Source organism: Archocentrus centrarchus, chromosome 3 (assembly GCF_007364275.1).
Source record: "Archocentrus centrarchus isolate MPI-CPG fArcCen1 chromosome 3, fArcCen1, whole genome shotgun sequence".
Classification (NCBI taxonomy): Eukaryota; Metazoa; Chordata; class Actinopteri; order Cichliformes; family Cichlidae; genus Archocentrus; species Archocentrus centrarchus.
Window position 1 is genome coordinate 9602137 of NC_044348.1, and position 22057 is coordinate 9624193.

Genomic DNA, 22057 nt, shown 5'->3' on the forward strand with positions numbered 1-22057 from the left:
ATCAGTATTTCTTTTCTTAGATTAACCTTTTTGTAACATTCTGTAATTTAATAAAGCCACTAAAATAACCGCCCCCCCATTTATCAAGAGAAATCCCAACTCAACAGAAATATTCCGTGTCACAAAAAAAAAAACAAAAAAACAAATACATCACAAAAGTCTATCTATACAAAAAATATATATATAAAAAATCTTTAATACTGTCTGTGAAAAACCGTAACCCCTAGATAAGTTGTTTTTAATGGTATGGTTCTCAAAGTAATCGATTTCGAAGAGGATTTTATTTTGAAATGTGAGACCGGAAACGTTTTCTTTATGATTTTGACGGAATTGACAGAAGTGCTAGATTTAGCAGTCTGACCTATTTATCTTAGAATTTCGGGAATATATTTGGTTGTTATGAAGTCATATTGGGCTTGTTTTGAGCTGTTACCCATTTAATCTGTTACAATGGGTAAAAAGGACAAAGGAGATCGGGGTACGTTGCCAAGCCTGGGTTTTGACCTAAATAGTTAGCCATTAAGCTAGCAAACTCAGAGGCAAGGGGAACCATTGCAGCATTTCCAATAATTATTCTGTGCTTTTGTGAAGGGTAACGGTTCTAGTTAAAGAGTATTAGTTCAAGGATGCAGAAGCTAATACAGTAGCATATTTATAGTCTCACTTTGTGCATCAGTTTATTTATTATTACTTTACGTACTTCAGTAGGTCTCAGTTTCTGTCCTTTATGATGGCTGAGAATATTTTCCAACTCATGTTTGTTTCTGTTGGAAAACAGAGAAAAAGTCCAAGAAGCGTTTCTATGAGGAAGACGATGATGAAGACGACGTGGGGGGAAGCGAGTCTCAAGAGGCGATACCTGCTGCTGCGGGGAAACAAGTGGACGAGTCGGCTACAAAACTGGATGAATATGGAGCCAAAGACTATCGTGCTCAGATGCTGTTAAAGAATGACCACTCCTCACGTCCGCTCTGGGTGGTAAGATGTGCTTTGATTGTTGATTTCCACACTCAAAATGAAAAACTTCCACTTTTTATGGTGTATACGTGCATGCAAGGTGTATCGTTGTGGTTCTCTCTTATCGTCTTTTTTTTTTTTGTTTTCCTTCTCTCCTGCAGGCTCCAGATGGACACATCTTTCTGGAAGCCTTTTCACCGGTGTATAAGTATGCCCAGGATTTCTTGGTGGCCATTGCAGAACCAGTGTGCAGGCCTAACCATATTCATGAGTACAAGCTGACTGCCTACTCCCTATATGCAGCTGTCAGTGTGGGGCTACAGACCTCTGATATTGTGGAGTACCTGCAGAAACTCAGCAAGACGTCTGTGCCTGATGGAATCGTGCAGTTCATTAAGGTCTGACCGAAAGTGTCTGGTGTTTTCTCCAAATGTATTGCTTTTTGTACAAGTTTATGTTTTCTAATCCTTCTCCTTTTCTCAGCTCTGCACAGTGAGCTATGGGAAAGTCAAGCTGGTGCTCAAGCACAATAGGTAATTTAAAAAAATATTTCTTCACTCTTTGTACCATTAGTGCTCTCAGCACTCTTCGTAAGCTGCGCTTCCGATCCACCCTCAGGTATTTTGTTGAGAGTGCCTTCCCTGATGTGATCCAGCGACTTCTGCAAGACAACGTGATCCGTGAATGTCGTCTCCGTGCTGCAGATGGAACAGACCCCGAGCTCATTACTGAAGTCATCCACAGCAAGTCAGCGGTATGCAAATGAATGTCTTATTTTTTCCTCACACACTTGCAAAATAATACTATTGTAGTTTTACTTTTTTAATTAGTTATTGTTTGTGGTGTTTTAAATTCGTTCCTCTTTCGGCAGATTTCTAAGTCTGTTCAGGAAAAGGGAGGCACTTCCAGCTCACAGCAGCCCAGTGATGGGCAAACCTCAACTCAGCAGGTCCCTGAGGACATCTTCAGTTACTATGAGCAGATGGATAAAGAGGAGGAGGAGGAGGAGGAGACTCAGACAGTGTCGTTTGAAATTCGGCAGGTAGACACCTGATTGCATTTTTGCTGCTATTGCTACCGCTACTGCATACTTAACATTACTGCCACTCAGTATTTAAAGCATTCAGTTTTAAACTTATTTTTGTAGATTTTAATCATTAGGTTACAGAAAAAGTTTGAGGAACTGAATTCAGTGATATTTTAGACTTTTTGTTTGATCAATAAAAGCTTGTGTTTCATGATATTATTTAAACAAAGTACCATCATGAAAAGAAAAAGCAGCTAAAACTTTTAGTGCCCCACTCTAAACTCTGTTCTTTTTTTTGATGTGGTGCAGGAGATGATCGAAGAGCTGCAGAAGCGCTGTATTCAGCTGGAGTACCCCCTCTTAGCGGAGTACGACTTCCGCAATGACACAGTCAACCCCGACATCAACATTGACCTGAAGCCTACGGCTGTGTTGAGACCTTATCAGGAAAAAAGTCTACGTAAAATGTTTGGAAATGGCCGCGCCCGCTCAGGAGTCATCGTGTTGCCGTGTGGTGAGACAGCAGATTTACTGTAGTCATAAAGGACAGAATGTTTAAGATAATGGATAATATAATCACCTATGAAAAGGGTATTAAAAGATGTAAATTTTGACCCAGTATTACAGTATACTCTAAAAACACTATAGGTAATCTTTTTAATTGCATCAATCCTGTGTGTAAGAAGCTTGTATGTCAATAATTTTTACCCTATCTTTGCTTTACAGGAGCTGGCAAATCCCTGGTCGGGGTGACAGCGGCCTGCACAGTACGTAAGCGCTGCCTGGTTCTGGGTAATTCCTCTGTATCAGTGGAGCAGTGGAAGTCCCAGTTCAAGATGTGGTCCACTATTGATGACTCTCAGATCTGCCGTTTCACTTCTGATGCTAAGGACAAACCTATTGGCTGCTCGGTGGCCATCAGCACTTACTCTATGCTGGGTCACACCACCAAGCGCTCCTGGGAGGCTGAAAGAGTCATGGAGTGGATGAGGAGCCAAGAGTGGGGACTCATCATATTGGATGAAGTTCACACCATCCCTGGTGAGTTTTTTTTTTTTAATTATTTTATTAAACACAGTAACTGTGTTATGCTAAATGTATATTTCAAAGTACTGCTTTTATACATGCGTGAAATGGTCAGAATATTTTTGGCAAGATCAGTCTGCATCCTAATTTCAAAACTTTCTCTCTCTGTAGCAAGGATGTTTCGTCGTGTCCTGACAATTGTCCAGGCCCACTGCAAACTTGGCCTCACTGCCACATTGGTCAGAGAAGATGATAAGATTGTGGACCTCAACTTCCTAATTGGGCCCAAGCTATACGAGGCCAACTGGATGGAACTGCAGAACAATGGCTACATTGCTAAAGTTCAGTGTGCAGAGGTGAGTCTTGCAGTAGAGCAGCAGAAATATGATAATGGAATATAAATGATGTATTGGATGGATATCAAGCTATTTTATGTCATTTAAGTGTTGCTCCATATGCAAAAAGCTGTGACTTTACATTTATGAGAGCTAGACTGAAAGAATAAGCCACAAATCAACAGCAGATGGCTGCCCCTCCTTGAGCCTGTTTCAGAGGTCTGTTCCTGTTAAAAGGGAGTTTTTCCTTCCCACTGTCACCAAGTACTTGCTCACAGGGGGTCGTTTGATTGTTGGGGTATTCTTTGTATTATTGTATGGTCTTTACCCTACAATATAAAGTGCCTTGAGGCAACTGTTTGGTGTGATTTGGTGCTGTATAAATAAAACTGAATTGAACTGAATTACAATGTCCAGTTCATACAAATTTTTGAAAAACCCCTTCAAATAATTGTTTGATGTAAATGATAAAGGGATGGATCCATTTACAATCCACTGTGGCGGTGTACAGAGGCAAAAATACAAAAATTGCGTGTCTGTCTCAAACGTTATGGAGGGCACAGTAAATAAAATTATTATATTTGGTGAATGCTCAGTTCGAGAGGGTAAGGACTGTGTCTTTTCATTTGTTGTTTCTGCTGCAGCTTGTAATTAAGATGTACAGATGTGAACATCTAACCCCTACACATTGATTGTGATGTCAGTGTTGATTAACGTGTACTACATCCTGTACATAACAAATTAAAAATGGAAATACAGAATGCATTAAGGCAGCTACACATGTAAATGCTAAGCCTTGAACTACTGTATTTGTTACAGTATGTCTTGATTATGGTCATTAATATGGCTGGTGGCTGCATTACCAAGTGATTAAACAGTCATGTATTTTTCAGGTGTGGTGCCCGATGTCTCCGGAGTTTTACAGAGAGTACGTTGCCATTAAGACAAAGAAGCGCATCCTGCTTTATACGATGAACCCCAATAAGTTCCGTGCTTGCCAATTTCTCATTCGCTTCCACGAACGTCGGAATGACAAAATCATTGTGTTTGCTGACAACGTGTTTGCCTTGAAGGAATACGCCATCCGTCTCAACAAGTAAGTTACTGACAAAAAGAGCAGCCCTTTCAGCGTCTCAGTAAATTGTCCATTCAGGTTGTAATTCTCTGATTTTTATTTTCTCCCCAAGGCCTTATATCTATGGTCCGACCTCTCAGGGGGAACGAATGCAGATTTTACAGAATTTCAAACACAACCCAAAGATCAACACTATTTTCATCTCAAAGGTAAACCAGTCAGTCGACAGTGCTGTGAAAAAGCATTTGCCCCCTTCCTGAGTTCTTATTTTTTTGCACGTTTGCCACACTTAAATGTTTCAGATCATCAAATTATGTCTGTGTAGATTCTCAGTTATCCAGGTCATAGTAGTCTCTGGAGCTTGAAAAAGGCGACTGGACTTCTTTTTGTTTCTTGAAGACGTTTCACCTCTCATCCGAAAGGCTTCTTCAGTTCTCAACCAAATGGTGGAGAGACCCAGGTATTTAAACCCCTGTGGGCGTAGTCCCCTGGAGGTGGTTATGACCCTCTATTGATCATGTGGAAAGTAAAGCTCTTGGTTCTTTCAAAGGGACGGCACCTAGCCACTGGTACAGATATGTAGATGACACCTGGGTCAAAATCAAAACCCAAGAAGTAGAAGCCTTCACTCGTCACATTAACTCAGTGGATAAATACATACGTTTTACCAGGGAGGACACCAGAGATAACAAGTTACCATTCCTGGACTGTGCGGTGCTTATCGAGGAAGATGGAAGCCTCAACATTGAAGTTTACCGGAAGCCCACACACACAGACCAGTATCTCCTCTTTGACTCCCACCACCCTCTGGAACACAAACTTGGGGTGATCAGGACCCTACAACACCGTGCGGAAAGTGTTCCCTCTAAGGCAGAAGGGAAGCATAAGGAACACACACACATTAAGAAAGCCCTCAAAACATGCGGTTACCCCAACTGGGCCTTCATCAAATCAGCTAAGATGCACAGGAATGAAGGCCAAACACAAACTACAGAGAATGGGAAGGACAAGAGGAACAACATTGTCATCCCATATGTGTCAGGCTTGTCAGAGAAACTCAGAAGAATTTTCTCCAAGCATGACATCTCAGTATACTTCAAACCAAGTCACACCCTAAGACAAAAACTGGTTCATCCCAAGGACAAACCCGCCAAACACAAGATCAGCGATGTAGTGTATGCTGTTCAGTGCAGTGAAGAGTGCTCGGACCTCTACATTGGTGAAACCAAACAGCCTCTTCACAAACGAATGGCACAACATAGAAGAGCCACATCGACAGGACAAGATTCAGCAGTACATCTGCATCTGAAGGAAAAAGGGCACTCTTTTCAGGATGCCAATGTTCACATTTTGGACAGGGAAAACAGATGGTTTGAAAGAGGAGTGAAAGAAGCCATCTATGTCCACTGTGAACAACCATCATTGAACAGAGGAGGTGGATTACGTCACCAACTTTCCCCCGCTTACAGTGCTGTCCTGAGCTCCCTTCCCAGACGTCTCAACCCCCATTCACACCTTTGTTCCAGTGACCTCAATAGGCCACAGGAAACAATGGAGCGGAGTCCTAAATTGGTTTCAACTGAAACCACTGATTAAATATGACCCACGCCCCCTTCACACCTGGGCACATGTGTTCAGCACATGATCAATAGAGGGTCATAACCACCTCCAGGGGACTACGCCCACAGGGGTTTAAATACCTGGGTCTCTCCACCATTTGGTTGAGAACTGAAGAAGCCTTTCGGATGAGAGGTGAAACGTCTTCAAGAAACAAAAAGAAGTCCAGTCGCCTTTTTCAAGCTCCAGAGATCATCAAATTATATTTTAATATTAGACAAAAGATAACCCGAGTAAAAACATAAGGCAGATTTAATTTAAGGGAAAAAAAATCTATCCAAACCTGGTCCTGTGTGAAAAAGTAATTCCTCCCTAAATCTAATAATTGGTTGTGCCACTCTTGGCAGCAAGAACTGCAGTCATGTGTTTGTGATAACCAGCAATCAGTTTTTCACGTTGCTGTGGAGGACATTTGGCCCACTTCTCTTTGCTGAATTGTTTTAATTCAGCCACATTGGAGGGTTTCCAAGCATGAATGGCCTGTTTTAAGGTGTTGCCAGAACCTGTCTGACCCCATTTTTAAAACCAATTGTATAAACGTCTTTAAGTCAGGTTCTTGGGCGCATTATCAGTAATCAAATCTTCAGACAGTGTGTATAAACAATGGTTATGAAATGTATTTTGACCCTTTATTCCAATCTCATTGTACATCCTGTATAATGACAATAAAGACATTCTATTCTATTCTATTCACACTTTAATCTTTTAGAAATTAACATTATAGAGGATTCAGTATTTAATGGAAAGCAAGCAAAATATTTCATAATCAAGTTTTTATAGGTTTTAAATAAGAAAAATGTGAAAATACTGAAATATATTTTTTGAAATGAAGACAAAAAGGTATTCAGACACCCAGTATTGGTTTCACTGCTATGACAGTTTCATTTTATGCATATGCAGATCTTTGTATGAGGACATTTTACTCATTTTTGCCTTTTATTTCACTGTAAATGCATACTGGTACAGTGATATAGTGGTAATACTGTATGTTGATTCTTCTACCTAACAGGTTGGAGACACTTCCTTTGACTTGCCAGAAGCCAATGTGCTGATCCAGATCTCCTCCCATGGCGGGTCACGCCGACAGGAGGCACAGAGGCTTGGGAGAGTCTTGAGAGCCAAAAAAGGTTTATTTGCTTATCTAACCTTGTTGTCTTCTGTCATAATTGTGTAAAAATACTTATTTTAATTTCCCTGTCTGCCCTTATAGGAATGGTAGCAGAGGAGTACAATGCATACTTCTATTCACTAGTGTCCCAGGATACCCAGGAGATGGCTTACTCCACCAAGAGACAGAGGTTCCTCGTGGACCAGGGATACAGCTTTAAGGTGTGCTGTTAACATCCCAGTACAGTCTTGCATGATTTGTGCACCACTAATCCTTCATGGAAGTTTACTGTCATTGCTTGAAGCACAGGTTACAATGAGAATGAGTTCACAGAGCTGGTAAAGGTTGATTTCACTTTGTTTTTAAAAACCTGATCAAGTCTAGTGAGTCAAGGGTTTCTGAAATAGATTAAGCCTTGGGTTTCCTTGCCATATTCTAATACCAATTTGAATTATTTTACAAAGCATCAGTATTATTTTGCTAGCAGACTCTAAACTAGCGCTCTCGTGCATAAGTAGTTGAGAGGTTAAGTCGCTGTAATTTGATTTTGCCAGTCTCAATGAAAGACTTCACTCACTAAAACCTTCTTCAGTGATCACTCGTCTCTGTCCTCGTAAGCCATGGCCATAAGCCTACAAAGGGCATGGCTTGGCCTGGGGTTTATGGAAAATGATGTTCATAAATGGCTGCTTAAAAAGACATAAATACTGAATGAATAACGATGTCTACTGTGCCAGTCAAAACATAGGAAAGCCACTCTGTAGGGAGCGGGTCTACACACAAAGCATGGATTTTCATCCCTTTGTGGCTGGAGTTTGCCTTTTAATCCATCCCTCAGCAATGAACACGTTAGAATTTTGTGGTCAACGTATTTTACGAGATGTGAGATTTGACCTCACAAAGTAGGTTTGCTAAACATATCTTGGGTGAGAATTCGATAATTTTGACTAATTTTGGCACAAGTGGCAATCTGTTTTCTTCCGCTTGTCTGAATTAAGGGGATAAAACAATGACATCATGGTTAAATCTGCCTATCCTTTTCAGCGTCGGGGGGCTGGAGCCTATCCCAGCTGTCATAGGGCGAGAGGTGGGGTACACCCTGTACAGGTCAGCAGCCTGTCACAGGGCTAACAGAGAGACAGACAACCATTCACACTCTAACTTTTTTTTTTTTTTTTTAAGCTTGTATAACAAAATCTGAATGTCCCAGTTTCCTTCTGTTTTTTTTCTTTTTTTCTTTTTTATAGGATCAATTTCAATAATAGTTGGCCCAGACAAGTTTGATCCTTATGTTACGTATCTGAAAGAATTTGGTTTCATTATATCCAGTCTGGCTGGAGGCACATGTTGTGTGAAGAATTCCAAGACACAGTGAACACTGAGACCTTAAAGTGATTCTGGAAGCAGTCAAGACCAGTTTCATTTACAGGGACAAAACAAAAATTATGCTAGAGAAGAAGACCATTTATCAGGCTATAGATGCACATTTATATAATTTTATTTGGATAACAAAGTGTCTGTAAAGTCTTACAGTGGGTGAAAGTTTCACAGTAAAGTTGAAAATCTGTTTCTTACTTTAACTGTTTTTCCTTGTGTGGTTGATGTTTATTTCATTTTTGAGACACCTCATTCTTGTTCATGTAGGAATAAGATTTTTAAGTGGTGATGTTCCCCTTCTTTAATAGGTAATCACAAAGTTGGCAGGTATGGAGGAAGAGGACTTGATGTTCTCCACCAGAGATGAGCAGCAGCAGCTGCTTCAGAAGGTCCTCGCTGCTTCAGACTTGGATGCTGAGGAGGAAGTGGTGGCAGGAGAGGTGGGCACACGACCTCAGGTGAGGACTATCACAAGACGTTTGGTCAACAGATGGTTAGCGGTTCAACAAAATATTGATATTACAGAACTGCTTCCTCAGTACAATATAGTGCAGAGTCAGTGCTTCATCACTCCTCATGATGACCTCTATCAAATGAATGTAAAGTTAATGAAAGATTACCAGCCTGCTGTGAGGGCAAAGAAACTCACGGGGGAATAGAAGCTGATCAGAAAACTAATAAGCTGAACTGGAACATTATTAAAAAGGAATAATAAAACTAATACACACATTGGCATTACAGACTCCTATTTGTTTTTTTTGGCTTTTTTTAGGCCATTTTCACTCAGTTGCACTGATGTGTATTATAGTTGTCTTGTATTGTAATTGTCTTTGGATGTATTCGGTATCACCGATTTGCTGTATTTTAAGGCATAGATTGTGCCTCATACTGTCCAGGAGCTCAGTGATGCCCTCATCCAGATCTGGATGGAGATCCCCCAAGACACCATCGGTTGTCTCATTAGGAGGATGCCCTGACGTCAGCCATGCTTATAAGCACGTGGGGGCCATACATACTTACTGAGTACCATTTTGAGTTGCTGCAGTGAAACTTCAGCAAAATGGACTAGCCCGCTGTATCTTTTTTTCACTCTGCTTCTCAGGATGTCTGAATTCAGCACTCTATGGGTTGATAATTTTCATTTCCATCAAACAATGTGGCATCCTTTCGTTCCTAACGCATCACCAAATCAATATCAGTGTAGATATCCAGCATCACCCCCCCCCAATTGAATCTAATGTATTTTTCAATATTTCATTTACTTTTTTGAGCATTTTTGTTTCATTTCTCTTTCTTTCTCTGTGTTTCCTTACCAGGTTTCAAGGCGAACAGGTACCATGAGCTCCATGTCTGGTGCTGATGACACCATCTACATGGAATATCAGAGCCGAAGCAGCAAAGCCCTAGCAGCAAGCAAGAGCGTTCATCCACTATTCAAGCGCTTCAGAAAGTAGATCTACATGCTTGAAACCTTGATAACTTCAAAAGGACAATGTTGGGGGGGGGGGGGTGTATTGAACAGCAGGTTTGTAGTCCTGCTGAACAGAGCAATGATTGGAGATAACCTGTGGCTTAAGTGCTAAAGCGTTTAAATGTCTGTAAATTGGATGAGCTCATGGCTACTTACTGTAGATATGGCTACTTATATGACGCAAAAATCACTTTGGTTTTGTAAGCAGCAAAAGATCAGCTCTTGGTCTTTTGGTGTCTAAATTAATAAATCATCTTAAGTACTGTTAGATAATACAGGTTATCTAATAGTAAAAAATTAGAGTAATGCTGCATTGACCTGCTTAAGGTCTGTTTTTAAGTCATTGCTGTTTATCAGCATCACTTTTTGTAAAGTTGGCTACAGTGTCTATTACTCTGCTCCTGACAGCCATGCATACTGATACATTTTGTTCTGGCATTTCCTTCTGTAAAATGTTATTAAATATCTTTTGTGAAATAAATGGTTTTGAAGTGTTCTAAGACCAGCAGCACACAAACAAAAGGCGACATGACAATATGCAAAATCAGTTACTAAAACTAAAGAAAGCACATGAATTGTCTTTCTGCAGTAATAGTCACAAAAGCTGCAACTGGCTACAAAAGGTGTTATCTGGCCAATTCATGATTATGTAGCACTGCCAGATTCTTTCCTTCTGAAAATGAATGGAAAAAAGCAACTTGGGTAAAAGTCACACATTTGGGGTGGGGGGGGGGGGGGCTTTTATATGCTTCTTGGTGACTTGAAAATATTCCAAAAAGAACTTGTAGAGCCTGGTACCTTAGATAAGCCATGAAAGGGGTGATTCTGAGAAAATTCCCACCTCTGCCCACCCACCCTCTGCTGGAGCTCAGGCCACGTGTCTCTGAATGGCTGTGTTTTTGGCTTAATCGCTGTTTTGTGACCTCCGCTGACCTGAGGCTTATTGGCTTGAAGAGAGTGAAAAGTAATTAGATTGGAATCCACGTGTCTCAAGAAAAGTGAGGATGTGCCGCTTGACCAGTGTACATTTATCACAGACAGACAACATCAGGACATGAAACATGCAGATTTACGTCCTTCAATTTGATACATGTGTGGTTGGAGGATTTTAAAATTTGCACGTGTAAAGCAGTTTGTAAGGTAAATGTTGGGAATTTCTATGAAAATAAGGATTATTATTAAATAAGAATTATCTAATTCTTGGAGAAGTATCTTGCTGTGATGAGTTATGGTGTACACACTATGGGGAGTAAAGATGAAAGTGTAACCCAAGTAAATTTTCTTTCCAGTTGCTCAAATTCCACCTGGGACTCACAGACTATTTGTCTTTTCTGTAGGTTTAGCTGCCTGTAGGTTACAAGAAGAATGCAAATACAAACACACCTTTAAGTCTCATGCCTTTGTGAAGTCCAGGCTAAGTTTTGCAAACTTATATAATGTTTTTTTTTTTTCTTAAAATATAACTTCTGAACATTTTGAATATACTTCTGTGCATGTGTAAACAGCTAATGATTTGTGAACTAATTTCTCCCAATTGCTTAGATCAGCAGTACGTGAGGTTTTATCTTTATAAGCCGAATTTTCTCTTGTAATTTGTTCTCGTGCGGCCTCTTGTCACATTATTCCTTATTCTGTGTGCGTGTATGTGCGCGTGCGCGCCCTTCTGCTGGCAGGGAGGGGGTGGTGGAGTGAGCAGTCACAGAGGATGATTGATTGGTGTGATGTAACAATCTTTTTAGCACGTTGCACTGCGCCCATTTCCGAATAAAGAGTTATCCCTCCCTTCTTTTGAAGCGATCGTCCAATCCTCTTCTCTTGAGGTTGTACAAGCAACTATTTAAAAGCGATCCACAATGCAGTCCCATCTAACGTTGCGCTGTCGCACAGGGAGTGCTGCGGTTGGACGTGCCGGGGGCATACATTTTGCAGATGTGAACTTTTTTTCCAGTCTTTGCTAAAGTTTTCGTTCTTGCTCACGCAAACGCTGAAAAAGTGCCCTAAAAATGGCAGTCCTAAATAATTTAACGAAAACATGCTGGAGGAACTTTCAGGGCGATCAGTTGAATAAGCAGCTGTTCTTCGCTGTGCGTTCCTTACACAAGTCAGTAACCAGCGAGGCTTTGGGGGTCTCTGCAACAGAAGAGGAGGCCATGTCCAACAGACTGACCAAGCCGTCGGAGGTCAGCGATAAAACCAAAATCAAGACCCTGAAGGAGATGCCCGGACCGAACACCGTGTCCAACTTGATCGAGTTCTTTTGGAAGGACGGTTTTAGCAGAATCCATGAAATTCAGGTAATGGTGTTCATAAATGCTCGGTTTTTGTACTTTTTTTAGTTTTGTTTCATATATAAAATAATGTGTTCTTGTTTCCATCGTTGGCAAAAGCCAGTGTGTTCTCACCCACAGCCAGATTTGTCAGCTATGCGTAAAATGGCACTGCTGTTCAAAAGCGCACCAGGACTCCGGTCACCTTCCGGTGCCAAGAGTGAGTTTTGTAATCGTCCGAATGAGACGCAACACACTACCTCCATAATTTTCCCACTATGAGTAACCATAATTTGCTCCCAAATTTCAAATTATGGAAGAAAATTATGGTTCGGTTATGGTAGCGCGCGGGTAGTCCATAGGCACTCAGTGGGCAGCTTCGGTTTGCCAGTCTATTTTCACAGAGCCTCTGTCAGATGGGGGCAGTGTCAAAAAAGGTGTGGAACAAACGGTCTGTGGGCCATTCTTGCTGCTGTGGTTGTTGGGCCGTGAAGAAGAGTGAATGAGTGAAGTTAAAGTGTAACATACAAAGAGCTGAAGTGAAACCGAGGGTTAAAAACAAAAGTGCTCACTGTCTGTACTTTTATTATATAGTTTTCATTATTTTTGCTATCCATCCATCCATTTCATTCCCCTTTATTTATAATAAGTGATTTCTTCAATAAACAACAAGCCCAGTTGCAAAACCATTTTATCATTGGTTTTATTTATTTAATTTCAATCTTGCTGCTATATTCATAGGAAACACATTTTCTTTAGATATTGTTTGACATCACAATGGGATCATCTAAACTAGGATTTAGATGAGGCCATTGTTGTTGACCACATCAACCAGAGCTCAAGTGGTGCCACTGGCACACAACTGGTTAACTGTAGCCTTATTATACAAAAAAGTCTTCAAAACAAAGAATCATCAAGTACTTATTATGATCTGAGAACATTTATGTTCAATAATACATATACTTCTAGAAAATCTGATTGTCACTATTGTTTTCTAGCTGGAGCACACGCAGAAGTATGGAAAAATCTTCAAGACTCGTTTTGGGCCCCAGCTGGTGGTCTCCATTGCCGATCGTGACATGGTGGCTCACGTGCTGAGGGCAGAGGGGGTGACCCCTCAGAGGGGTAACATGGATTCCTGGAAGGAGTACAGAGAGCTGAGAGGCCGGTCCACTGGCCTTATCTCAGCGTGAGTCCCCTTCAGTGTTTTGAGCTTTGAATCGTGACAACCTCAGGAGATAATACCTTAATCAGATTTCCATAAGCCATCAATTACTTTATCTGCTAAATTTCCATGATCATTTCACATCTCGTGAGCAAGCCCTCTAGTCAGTAGTCCACGTTTGCATCAAACGAGCATCAGAATTTGCAGTTTTTCAAGAGTTTCACCCCTTAATCCTGAAAATGAGAGCCAATATTTCCTCTGTCTGTGAATGACTTAAAAATAAGTCAAAGTAATAAAAAAAAAATTAAAAAATCACCTTCTTACCCATATCATCTTTTCCAGTGAGGGAGAACAATGGCTGAAGATGCGGAGCGTGCTCAGACAGCTCATCATGCGACCCCGTGACGTTGCAGTCTTCTCTGATGACGTAAACCAAGTGGTGGATGACCTCATCAAGAGGGTCTGCACTCTGCGCACCCAGCAGCCGGATGGAGCAACTGTACTCAATATAAATGACCTCTTCTTCAAATATGCTATGGAAGGTTGGTACTGAGCCTGTAGATTACTGGCTGTGAAACAGATGTTAGGATTTAAGTGGCACAGTGCAGGTGAAGCATAGATAGTTGGAAAGAACATCAGTGAGACCAACTGAAATGACAAAAAAAGCAGCCAAGAAGAGGGAATTAAGAGGAAAGAGAAATCTGCAAACCATGTTATTCACGACTATAAAATTTAGTCCCTAAGTTTTCCGTTAAAGCCTGTACTGAAATGTAAAAGCCGCTGATGGATGCCAGTGTTAAATGTTTTAGCTTAGTGAAACTCCTGCTCCTTATCTTAATCTTTACAGGTGTGGCTGCTATTTTGTACGAATGCAGACTAGGATGTTTGGAAACTGTAGTGCCCAAGAACACCCAGGACTACATCGCTGCACTGAACCTCATGTTCAGCTCCTTTAAGACAACCATGTATGCTGGAGCGATCCCTAAGTGGCTCCGAACTCTCATCCCCAAACCATGGGAGGAGTTCTGTCAGTCCTGGGATGGTCTGTTCAAATTCAGTAAGTGGTTTATAACTTGATATTGTAATCCAACTGGACAGAGTTTAGCTTATTATACCCATATCCTCTGCTAAACTCTGCTTGCAGAGTTCTTTTCTATTAAGAAGGAAGTCCAGTAATTTCTTGCTGTACTTCCAAAACATGAAAAAGAATACTGAAACAGAGGAAGGAGAGATTTTCTAAGTATATTCAAGGCTAGGGTTTAAAAAACAAAACAAAAACTTGTCTAAAACTTCATTTTCTTTTTCCTGAGTAACCACAAAGGCTTTTAATCAAATTCTGCCTTGATGCCAGAACTTTTATAAAGATCTTTTGTTTTTGTTTTTTTCAGTTTAAACATTTGGGTAATCCTTTCTTTACTTAAACACAAAGTGTAGATGTGGTATAGATTAAACCTGGTAGTGTTCTTGAACTTTATTTTTGATAAACGCCTTGACATCAATAGAAGGGAATGTTGATTTGCATCTAAATCTCTACTTCTGGACCATGGGATTGTGGGAGTATGAGGTTCATCTCTTACATAACCTGCTCCCTTTTCTTTTGCTTTCTTTTCACTACCCTCCCCCATCCCAACCTCTGTTGTGGTGCTTTGCATTATTGTGTAATTTTTCTTTTCCTCATCTCACCTTCTGTCTCTGGCTAATCCCAGGCATTGTTCATGTTGATAAGAGGCTCTCAGAGATCAATGCCCAGCTGCAGCGGGGAGAGGAGGTGAAGGGGGGACTGCTTACACACATGCTCGTTACCAGGGAGATGAGCACTGAGGAGATCTACGCTAATGTAACGGAGATGCTGCTGGCTGGGGTCGACACGGTGTGTGTTTGTGTGTGCTGTGCTGAACACTATGCAGAGAGGGGTTTGAGTCCTGTGAAGCAGCAGTGAGTGTGGCTTCAGCATGAGGGGTTGGGAGTCGTGTGTGTGTGTGTGTGTGTGTGTGTGTGTGTGTGTGTGTGTGTGTGTGTGTGTGTGTGTGTGTGTGTGTGTGTGTGTGTGTGTCTCTGTGTGTCAGAGTCAGTGTTGAGTTTCAAAGCTTGGGGTTTCTGGCGCCATATCTGTGCCTACGTAGATGTGCCAGCGTCAGGTCAGAGCAGTGAATCAGGGGGTTACAGAGTATCCCACTGACAAACTCGTTCTCACTCAGATTTAGTTTCCTGTCATTTGTCTCTGTTCAGTCTACACAGGGGGCCTTTTGTCTTTTTTCTTCTTTTTTACTCTGCCAGACATCTGTGTTGTGTGTTCATGTTTCAACATTAGAACTTGTTGAATGCACTTGCAAATACTTAAGGCTGTGGGTTTAATGTCACTCATGAACCGGTGGGTGGGTGGGATTAATTTTAACCTTTTATTGGCAGACTCAAGAATACAGAAATGGGGACACATTAAGGGAGTGGTGGGGATGAACCATCTCACATTCCTGCTCAACATAATTCAAAAGATGAATAAATTTGTTTTACATAAACTGTTTGTCAAAATATTTTGCACATAATCTGTAACCTCTACCAAGTCTGATTTTACACAAATTTGAATCGCACTGTTGTGTGGGTGTGCGTGCATTCACATCTGTGTGAGTCCCTTGTGCACATGTTCCTAGTTACTGCCTAATTTGTTTGGGGTCCTGTCAGATTAATAAGAAATATTTTTTTTGGTGCAGAGCTCAGGGCCACAAGATAAAAGTGTGTGTGTGTGTGTGTGTGTGTTCTTTGCTGAAACTTGTTGAATCAGCCATGTCCTGGTAGGGGGTGGATTAATTACCTCACCCTGTGGAACATTTGCCTTTACTTGGCACACACAAGGGCTGTCAAGACATGTTAGCCACAGCCAGAGTTATAGCACAGTGTGGGCAGAGGTGAGACCAGGGGGAGAATAAGGGGCTGGGTGTGAGATTGATGTTAGAAAATGGCATGAATGGAAGGGAGAGGCTTCAGCCTTTTGAAAACCTTTGCTTGGAGGAGCTTTTGTCATCCTCTCAGGCTGTCTTAGGAGTTGCCAGTGTGTGTGCCAGCTGGGGCTGATTAGGAGCACACTGGTTGCACGGAAAGAGCAATGATGGAGAGAGGGAGAACGTGAGGTGGGAAGCAACCAGTGACGTGCAGTCAGGGGAGGCAAGTGAGGCACGGCCTCACCTGTCATCGTGGAAATATAAAATTAAAAAATAAATTAAATGGTTATATTCATTCAGTGATTTGTATTTTAAAGTTCTTTTCCATTTAACTACACCATTTTTAGATTAGTTTTTTCAAAATCGCTGAATTTTCGCATTTGCCGGTCAAATACTAAGAGACGAACGGTGAGGCACCAGCCCGGCGAGCCGCACCACGGATTGCGCAATCCGTGGTGCGGCTCAGTATAGTCATTGCCAATGACTACTAACTGTGCTGGCATGCTATGCAGTGAGACCGGATTACTTTCCGGTCTCACTGCACTTTTACTATATGAACTAAATTTCCATATTTTAGCTGGTGTATATAATGCACAGTTTATTTTTTGTTTTTTTCATTAACAACTGTATGTGTGTGTAATGCATTCTTGTGTTGAGCGATCATGAAACTGCTGCGAAGAGACACTAGGTGAGGCACGCAGTTCTCGTGCCTCATGGTAGGGGGCGCTGGTGATCCCAGGGACTCTACGACTCCTCGGCGGCAAGCTACCATAAACAGTTAGCAAGGCCAGTTAGTTTTTCCTGTTGCTTGGCCTTATGTTCAACATGGAAGATTACATAACTCAACTGAAAGAATTTTCTAAACTGGACTTTCAATCGAAGCAGAAGATAATAATTAAAGGAAGACCAACACCGGAGCTAAAAGGTTTGCTTCAGACTATGTTAATGTTAAACAAAACAACTGTTGCCAATCAAATGGTGAATAAGCTATATGTTTGTAAATCTGATGTGATGACGTCAGTGCCTCACCAGTCACGACCCTCACCGCACGTCACTGGAAGCAACAATAGTGAAAAGAATGACAGGTCATAGAAGACGGTATATTAGTTGGTCCACTGGGAGACACTAACCTTAGAATGACCTTTGGAGTTGTGACAAAAGCAGGGGTGCCTCTCTATCAGAAATGCATGGCTGGAAAAGTGAGGGGAATAGATGGAAGAGGATTATGATGTGGGTTGTGCCAACAAGGAAGACTCGCATTAAACAAAAGAGATGTAAATTGTGGAAAGTGACTCATGGCATTTTCATATCATTTGCTCAACTCAAATAAAATGTCAGTGAATGTGAGTCGGAAAAAGGAAGTAGGGCCACTTGATAAGATAACTAATATGAGTAGGAGTGATTTGGCAATAAAGGATGGAGCTTAAAAAAAAAAAACTCAAGTCACATTACTCATGGGTAAAGTAAAAATGCAAGAAATCTGGAAAGTGTTAGAGGAAGCCCACTATGAGCACTTGCCCAGAATAGGAACTGGGGGGCCCCCCACTCCCTCAAAGCCCATTTGCTGTTTCTCAGCACTTACGCAACATTATAGAAACTTATCAGCTTGCATTGCATTCAACTCTGTTACGGAACACCAAGAGATAACACATCCACAAAGACAAAACCCCAAAATGAAAACATGTGCAATGTACATTAGATGCTCAATGTATGATCTTTTTCTTTTTTAAAACAGCCTTTTTCTGTTCTAGACATCCTTCACCCTGTCGTGGGCCTGCTACCTGTTAGCGCGACACCCTCATATACAGCAGCAAATCTATACAGAAATTGTAAAGAATCTGAAGCCTGGAGCAGTCCCCACAGCTGATGATGTCCCTAACCTGCCTCTCATCAGAGGGCTCGTCAAAGAGACTCTCAGGTCAATATTTTATATACATTTTTTTCTTTTTCTTTAAAATTGTCTGAGTAGTATGTTAACAACCTCTAAATTTTTTTTCATTGCCTTTCTCTGTGGATGGCTTTGAATTGCCTGTTTATACCCCAATAAGATCTTTTGAAAATATTGTTATCCAATACAGACTTACAGGAGTCTTTGTGTGAATAACGGTCTTTGTGTGTCCCACCCTGGGAGCAGGTTTTTCCCAGTTCTCCCAGGCAATGGACGGGTTACCCAGGACGACTTGGTGGTTGGCGGATATTTAATCCCCAAAGGGGTAAGACTGATGGTCACGCTTCCACAGCATACATGGGCAGAAGGAAATGTGACTATAAGAATTGGCTAAAACATCACAGTCAAACCAGATGTAACATGATACACCATTGCTCAGGCAGCTCTCTGTTCCTCCCTCATGTATAGACCCATGTACAATAGCCCAGCTGTTTTCATTTCACAATCAACATAATTTTCTTCCTTTTCATTTTATTTATTTTTTTTAAAGACTCAGTTGGCCCTGTGCCACTATTCCACATCTTTGGAAGAAGAGAACTTTGCTGATGCTTTAGATTTCCAACCGGATCGCTGGATACGGAAAGATACCACAGATCGTGTTGACAACTTTGGCTCCATTCCCTTTGGCTATGGTATCAGAAGCTGCATTGGGAGGAGAATTGCAGAGCTGGAGATGCATTTAGCTCTCACAAGGGTATGGAATTAATCACCTTTTGGCTTATGCACTCATTAAAAAATTCCTTTTGCACTTTTTTGCTTAAATTTAATAACATCTTAAATTTAAATTCTTATTCTAAAAACATCCTGAAGTTGTAAAAGTAACTAAGTGAAACCTACAGAAACCCTTTTATCTTAACATGTGCTCATGGATGATGTGGCTATTGAAATAATCCATCTTTTTGTTCTTGCTTTCTGTGCAGCTCATTCAAAAGTTCCACATTCGCCTGTCTCCTCTCACTCCTGACATCAAAGCCAAAACCCATGGCCTGCTCTGCCCTGGTGCCCCCATCCACCTGCAGTTCGTCGACAGGGAACTGGATGCACTCTCTTCTTGAGGCCTGCTGTACTGCATGTTGGTAAACTGCAGAAAGCATAAGAAGTTTTATAAACACACTTTTAGCACAACCTCTGCTTTTACATTTTAGATACTGAGGTTTAAATCAGGAAAGAAATGTGTTCACTAGTGACCTGGGACACACAAATACAAGCTGTAAAACTATGTGAGAATATTTGACCTTAACGAGAATCCACATTTTTGGACTTTTACTACTTCCATCATTCAATTCAAAGTGGAAACATAAACTGATCTATACATTCTGATTGTATCCTCTTACACGATTGTGCATATAAACATGCAGAAATTCTTTTTCATCTGAGGTTGAAATTCATTAAGTGTGTTAAAGTTGTGAATATACTGAAAATGAGCTTAGCTGAGTGATATATAACAAGCTTTATTCAATCCCTGTTGTCTGTTACAAACCAAATTATTTTTTTTTTTCTTTTTCTTTCAACTGAATTTTTTTTTTTTTTTTGCTGAATTTTTTCCAGAATTCCTGCTGAGGAACTGCAATCATTTACCGAAAAGGCATTACATGACTTTATTCTATGTACTGTATATCTCTGAATCACAAACAAGAAATGGTTTTTAATATTAAATGTCAAGTCATGAGCTACAAGTAATGAATTCAACTAAATGAAAAGTAAAAGTATTCCACTAATCAAATGCATATCTTGTTCACACAGTGTTTGAATCAAAGAATGTGGTTAGAATTTTTGGTTTGCATGCTGTTTGTGTGAAAGTTTTTACCCGGATGTGTTATTGCTGTTTTTGTTTTAAAGATTGGGAAAGTGTGTGTTACAGTACAGTTTGTTGGAAAGGCAAGTTGTTCGTTTGTGTCAGTATGAAGAATCTCACTGGTTGGCAAAGAGGAAAAACACTTAAGTTTTTATGTACTTTTTAGTTTCTTTGTAGCTCCAGTGAAACTGGGAATTAATAAAATGATTTATTACATTAAACACTTATTGTTTCTGGACATCTTTTAAACTACAAACACTTCAATGTGTCAAAGCAGCATATTGCATTTTATAGAAATTAAAAAAAAAAAAAAAAGATATTTTTGACTAGTTTTTAAAAAGCTTGAAATAAATTCTTTGTCATTGAATGACATAACTAATAACTGGATTTTTCAAATGGTTCTATATACTACACCCAAGTATTATTCACATCTGTGCATTTTAAAATGTACAGTGCTTAAAAAATTTATTAGACCACCACCCAATGTAAGTTTTATACCACAGCTGCCCTAAATTAATAGTATTGGTAATTGCCAAGATCATTTTTTTTTTTTTCTCATCTAAAGGTTAATCCACCAGTATGCACAAGCTCTTTAATCAAAATTTTTTATATATATATATATATATATATATATATATATATATATATATATATATATATATATATATATATATATATATTTTTTTTTTTTTTTTTTTTTTTTTTTTTTGGCCACAGCGGCTTTTTGCTAGCAGTGGAGAGAGACAGGAAATGGGGGAAAGATACAGGGGAAGACACGCGGGCAAACTGGCGACAGGCCGAGACGCGAACCCGCGCCGCCCGCACCACAACGCGGTATTTGTATGTGGTCGCCGGCTTCGCCACTAAGCCACTCTTTTAAAAGAGGCAGAAGAAATATGAAGCACTTTTTTTTTTTTTTTTTTAAATGTTCCATCCCTGAATGTGTTTAGTTAGTGGTTGAATGTTATTCGTGATTAATTTCTTACTTCTCAGAGAAGTGTATCCAGTTAACTAACATTTTGGGGTTAAAAACACACATTCCCTTTATCTGCTTAATAAAGTTAATGAACTTTTAAACACATTTTTTGACAGGTTTCTAAAATGTTTGTCTTGTTTTTTTGACTTTATGATTAAGCACTGTATCTCCATGTGAAGATTTCAGGTTGAATATCATGGAAATGGACAGAAATACTGATTAACCTTATTTTGAATCACACATTAAAAAAAGAAAAGAGCTTTTGATTAAAATCTATGATTTCTTCTTAATAGTATATGATTGGGAAATATGTAACTGACAGCTAAATATCTTGTGTGATGTTCATATTTTTGTTACTCTGCCAGTGTTGACGGTTGTGGTGACCCTGTCATATTGTTTTATTAAATCAACACATGCATAACAATTTATTTAAAAATACTTATCAGATGTTTACTTAATCTAAATTCCAAGCAATGCAGACCACATATAGGGTTAATATTTGGAACAAAGAACCTACTTGTGCCCGTCTATACAAATCACGAGGGATAGTTTTGCATTTTGTGTATTTCTTGCACTTGATGCCTGTATACTGTCTGTCCTTGTCTATAGGTTTACATATGTTGCAGCTTTTATTTTTGGTGCTGCTGGACCTAGAACAGAATTTAAATCAGAAAAAATTTCCTGATACGGATGAATTTCTATATGGTATCTAGGATGAAAAGCTCAAAATCAGATCTGATGTGCTGCACAAGAGTAACCACCATTTGTGTTGGCCCTGGTTGCATCACACTGGCAGCCATGCAGGGTTCCTCAGTTCCTAGGGCAAGAAGGGCATTCAATTTCACCATTTTTGGGGATCTACATTTCCCCCTTGCTGGCTACTGACAGGTTTGTTCTGAAGCCATCTTACAGTTATCCTTATCTTCAAATTGACCATCAGACTCTGATTAAGCTGCTGCTGCTATTGCTCACCTGTT

The 22057-nt window shown here is 40.2% G+C and overlaps 2 protein-coding genes across 3 annotated transcripts; both read left to right on the forward strand.

Moving 5' to 3' along the window:
* The first annotated feature begins 313 nt into the window (after positions 1-313).
* ercc3 (excision repair cross-complementation group 3) lies at positions 314-10474 on the forward strand. Its single transcript, XM_030722211.1, has 15 exons — positions 314-478; positions 779-978; positions 1119-1355; positions 1441-1490; positions 1576-1711; positions 1829-1999; positions 2294-2498; positions 2711-3025; positions 3182-3366; positions 4239-4441; positions 4533-4629; positions 7047-7164; positions 7248-7366; positions 8831-8980; positions 9839-10474. Exons 1-15 carry the CDS (start codon positions 451-453, stop codon positions 9974-9976), a joined length of 2352 nt encoding a protein of 783 aa, XP_030578071.1. The 5' UTR covers positions 314-450; the 3' UTR covers positions 9977-10474.
* Positions 10475-11841: 1367 nt separating this feature from the next.
* cyp27c1 (cytochrome P450, family 27, subfamily C, polypeptide 1) lies at positions 11842-20325 on the forward strand. 2 transcript variants are annotated; one of them, XM_030721459.1, is made up of 10 exons: positions 11842-12287; positions 13259-13449; positions 13768-13967; positions 14273-14482; positions 15132-15295; positions 18113-18279; positions 18496-18574; positions 18800-19003; positions 19230-19381; positions 19858-20325. In XM_030721459.1, exons 1-9 carry the CDS (start codon positions 11997-11999, stop codon positions 19362-19364), a joined length of 1641 nt encoding a protein of 546 aa, XP_030577319.1. In that variant the 5' UTR covers positions 11842-11996; the 3' UTR covers positions 19365-19381; positions 19858-20325. The 2 variants fall into 2 exon arrangements, with proteins under 2 accessions (XP_030577319.1, XP_030577310.1); XM_030721450.1 differs by having other exon boundaries at positions 19230-20325.
* The last annotated feature ends 1732 nt before the right edge of the window (positions 20326-22057 follow it).

Bases quoted from the DNA above. Each gene is read 5' to 3' on its own strand.
- ercc3 (XM_030722211.1), top strand. From the start codon at position 451: ATGGGTAAAAAGGACAAAGGAGATCGGG. The intron at 2,000-2,293 runs GTAGACACCTGA...GATGTGGTGCAG, and splicing joins TGTCGTTTGAAATTCGGCAG to GAGATGATCGAAGAGCTGCA. The intron at 8,981-9,838 runs GTGAGGACTATC...TTTCCTTACCAG, and splicing joins AGGTGGGCACACGACCTCAG to GTTTCAAGGCGAACAGGTAC.
- cyp27c1 (XM_030721450.1), top strand. From the start codon at position 11,997: ATGGCAGTCCTAAATAATTTAACGAAAACATGCTGGAGGAACTTTCAG. The intron at 12,288-13,258 runs GTAATGGTGTTC...ATTGTTTTCTAG, and splicing joins GCAGAATCCATGAAATTCAG to CTGGAGCACACGCAGAAGTA. The intron at 19,004-19,229 runs GTATGGAATTAA...CTTTCTGTGCAG, and splicing joins TGCATTTAGCTCTCACAAGG to CTCATTCAAAAGTTCCACAT.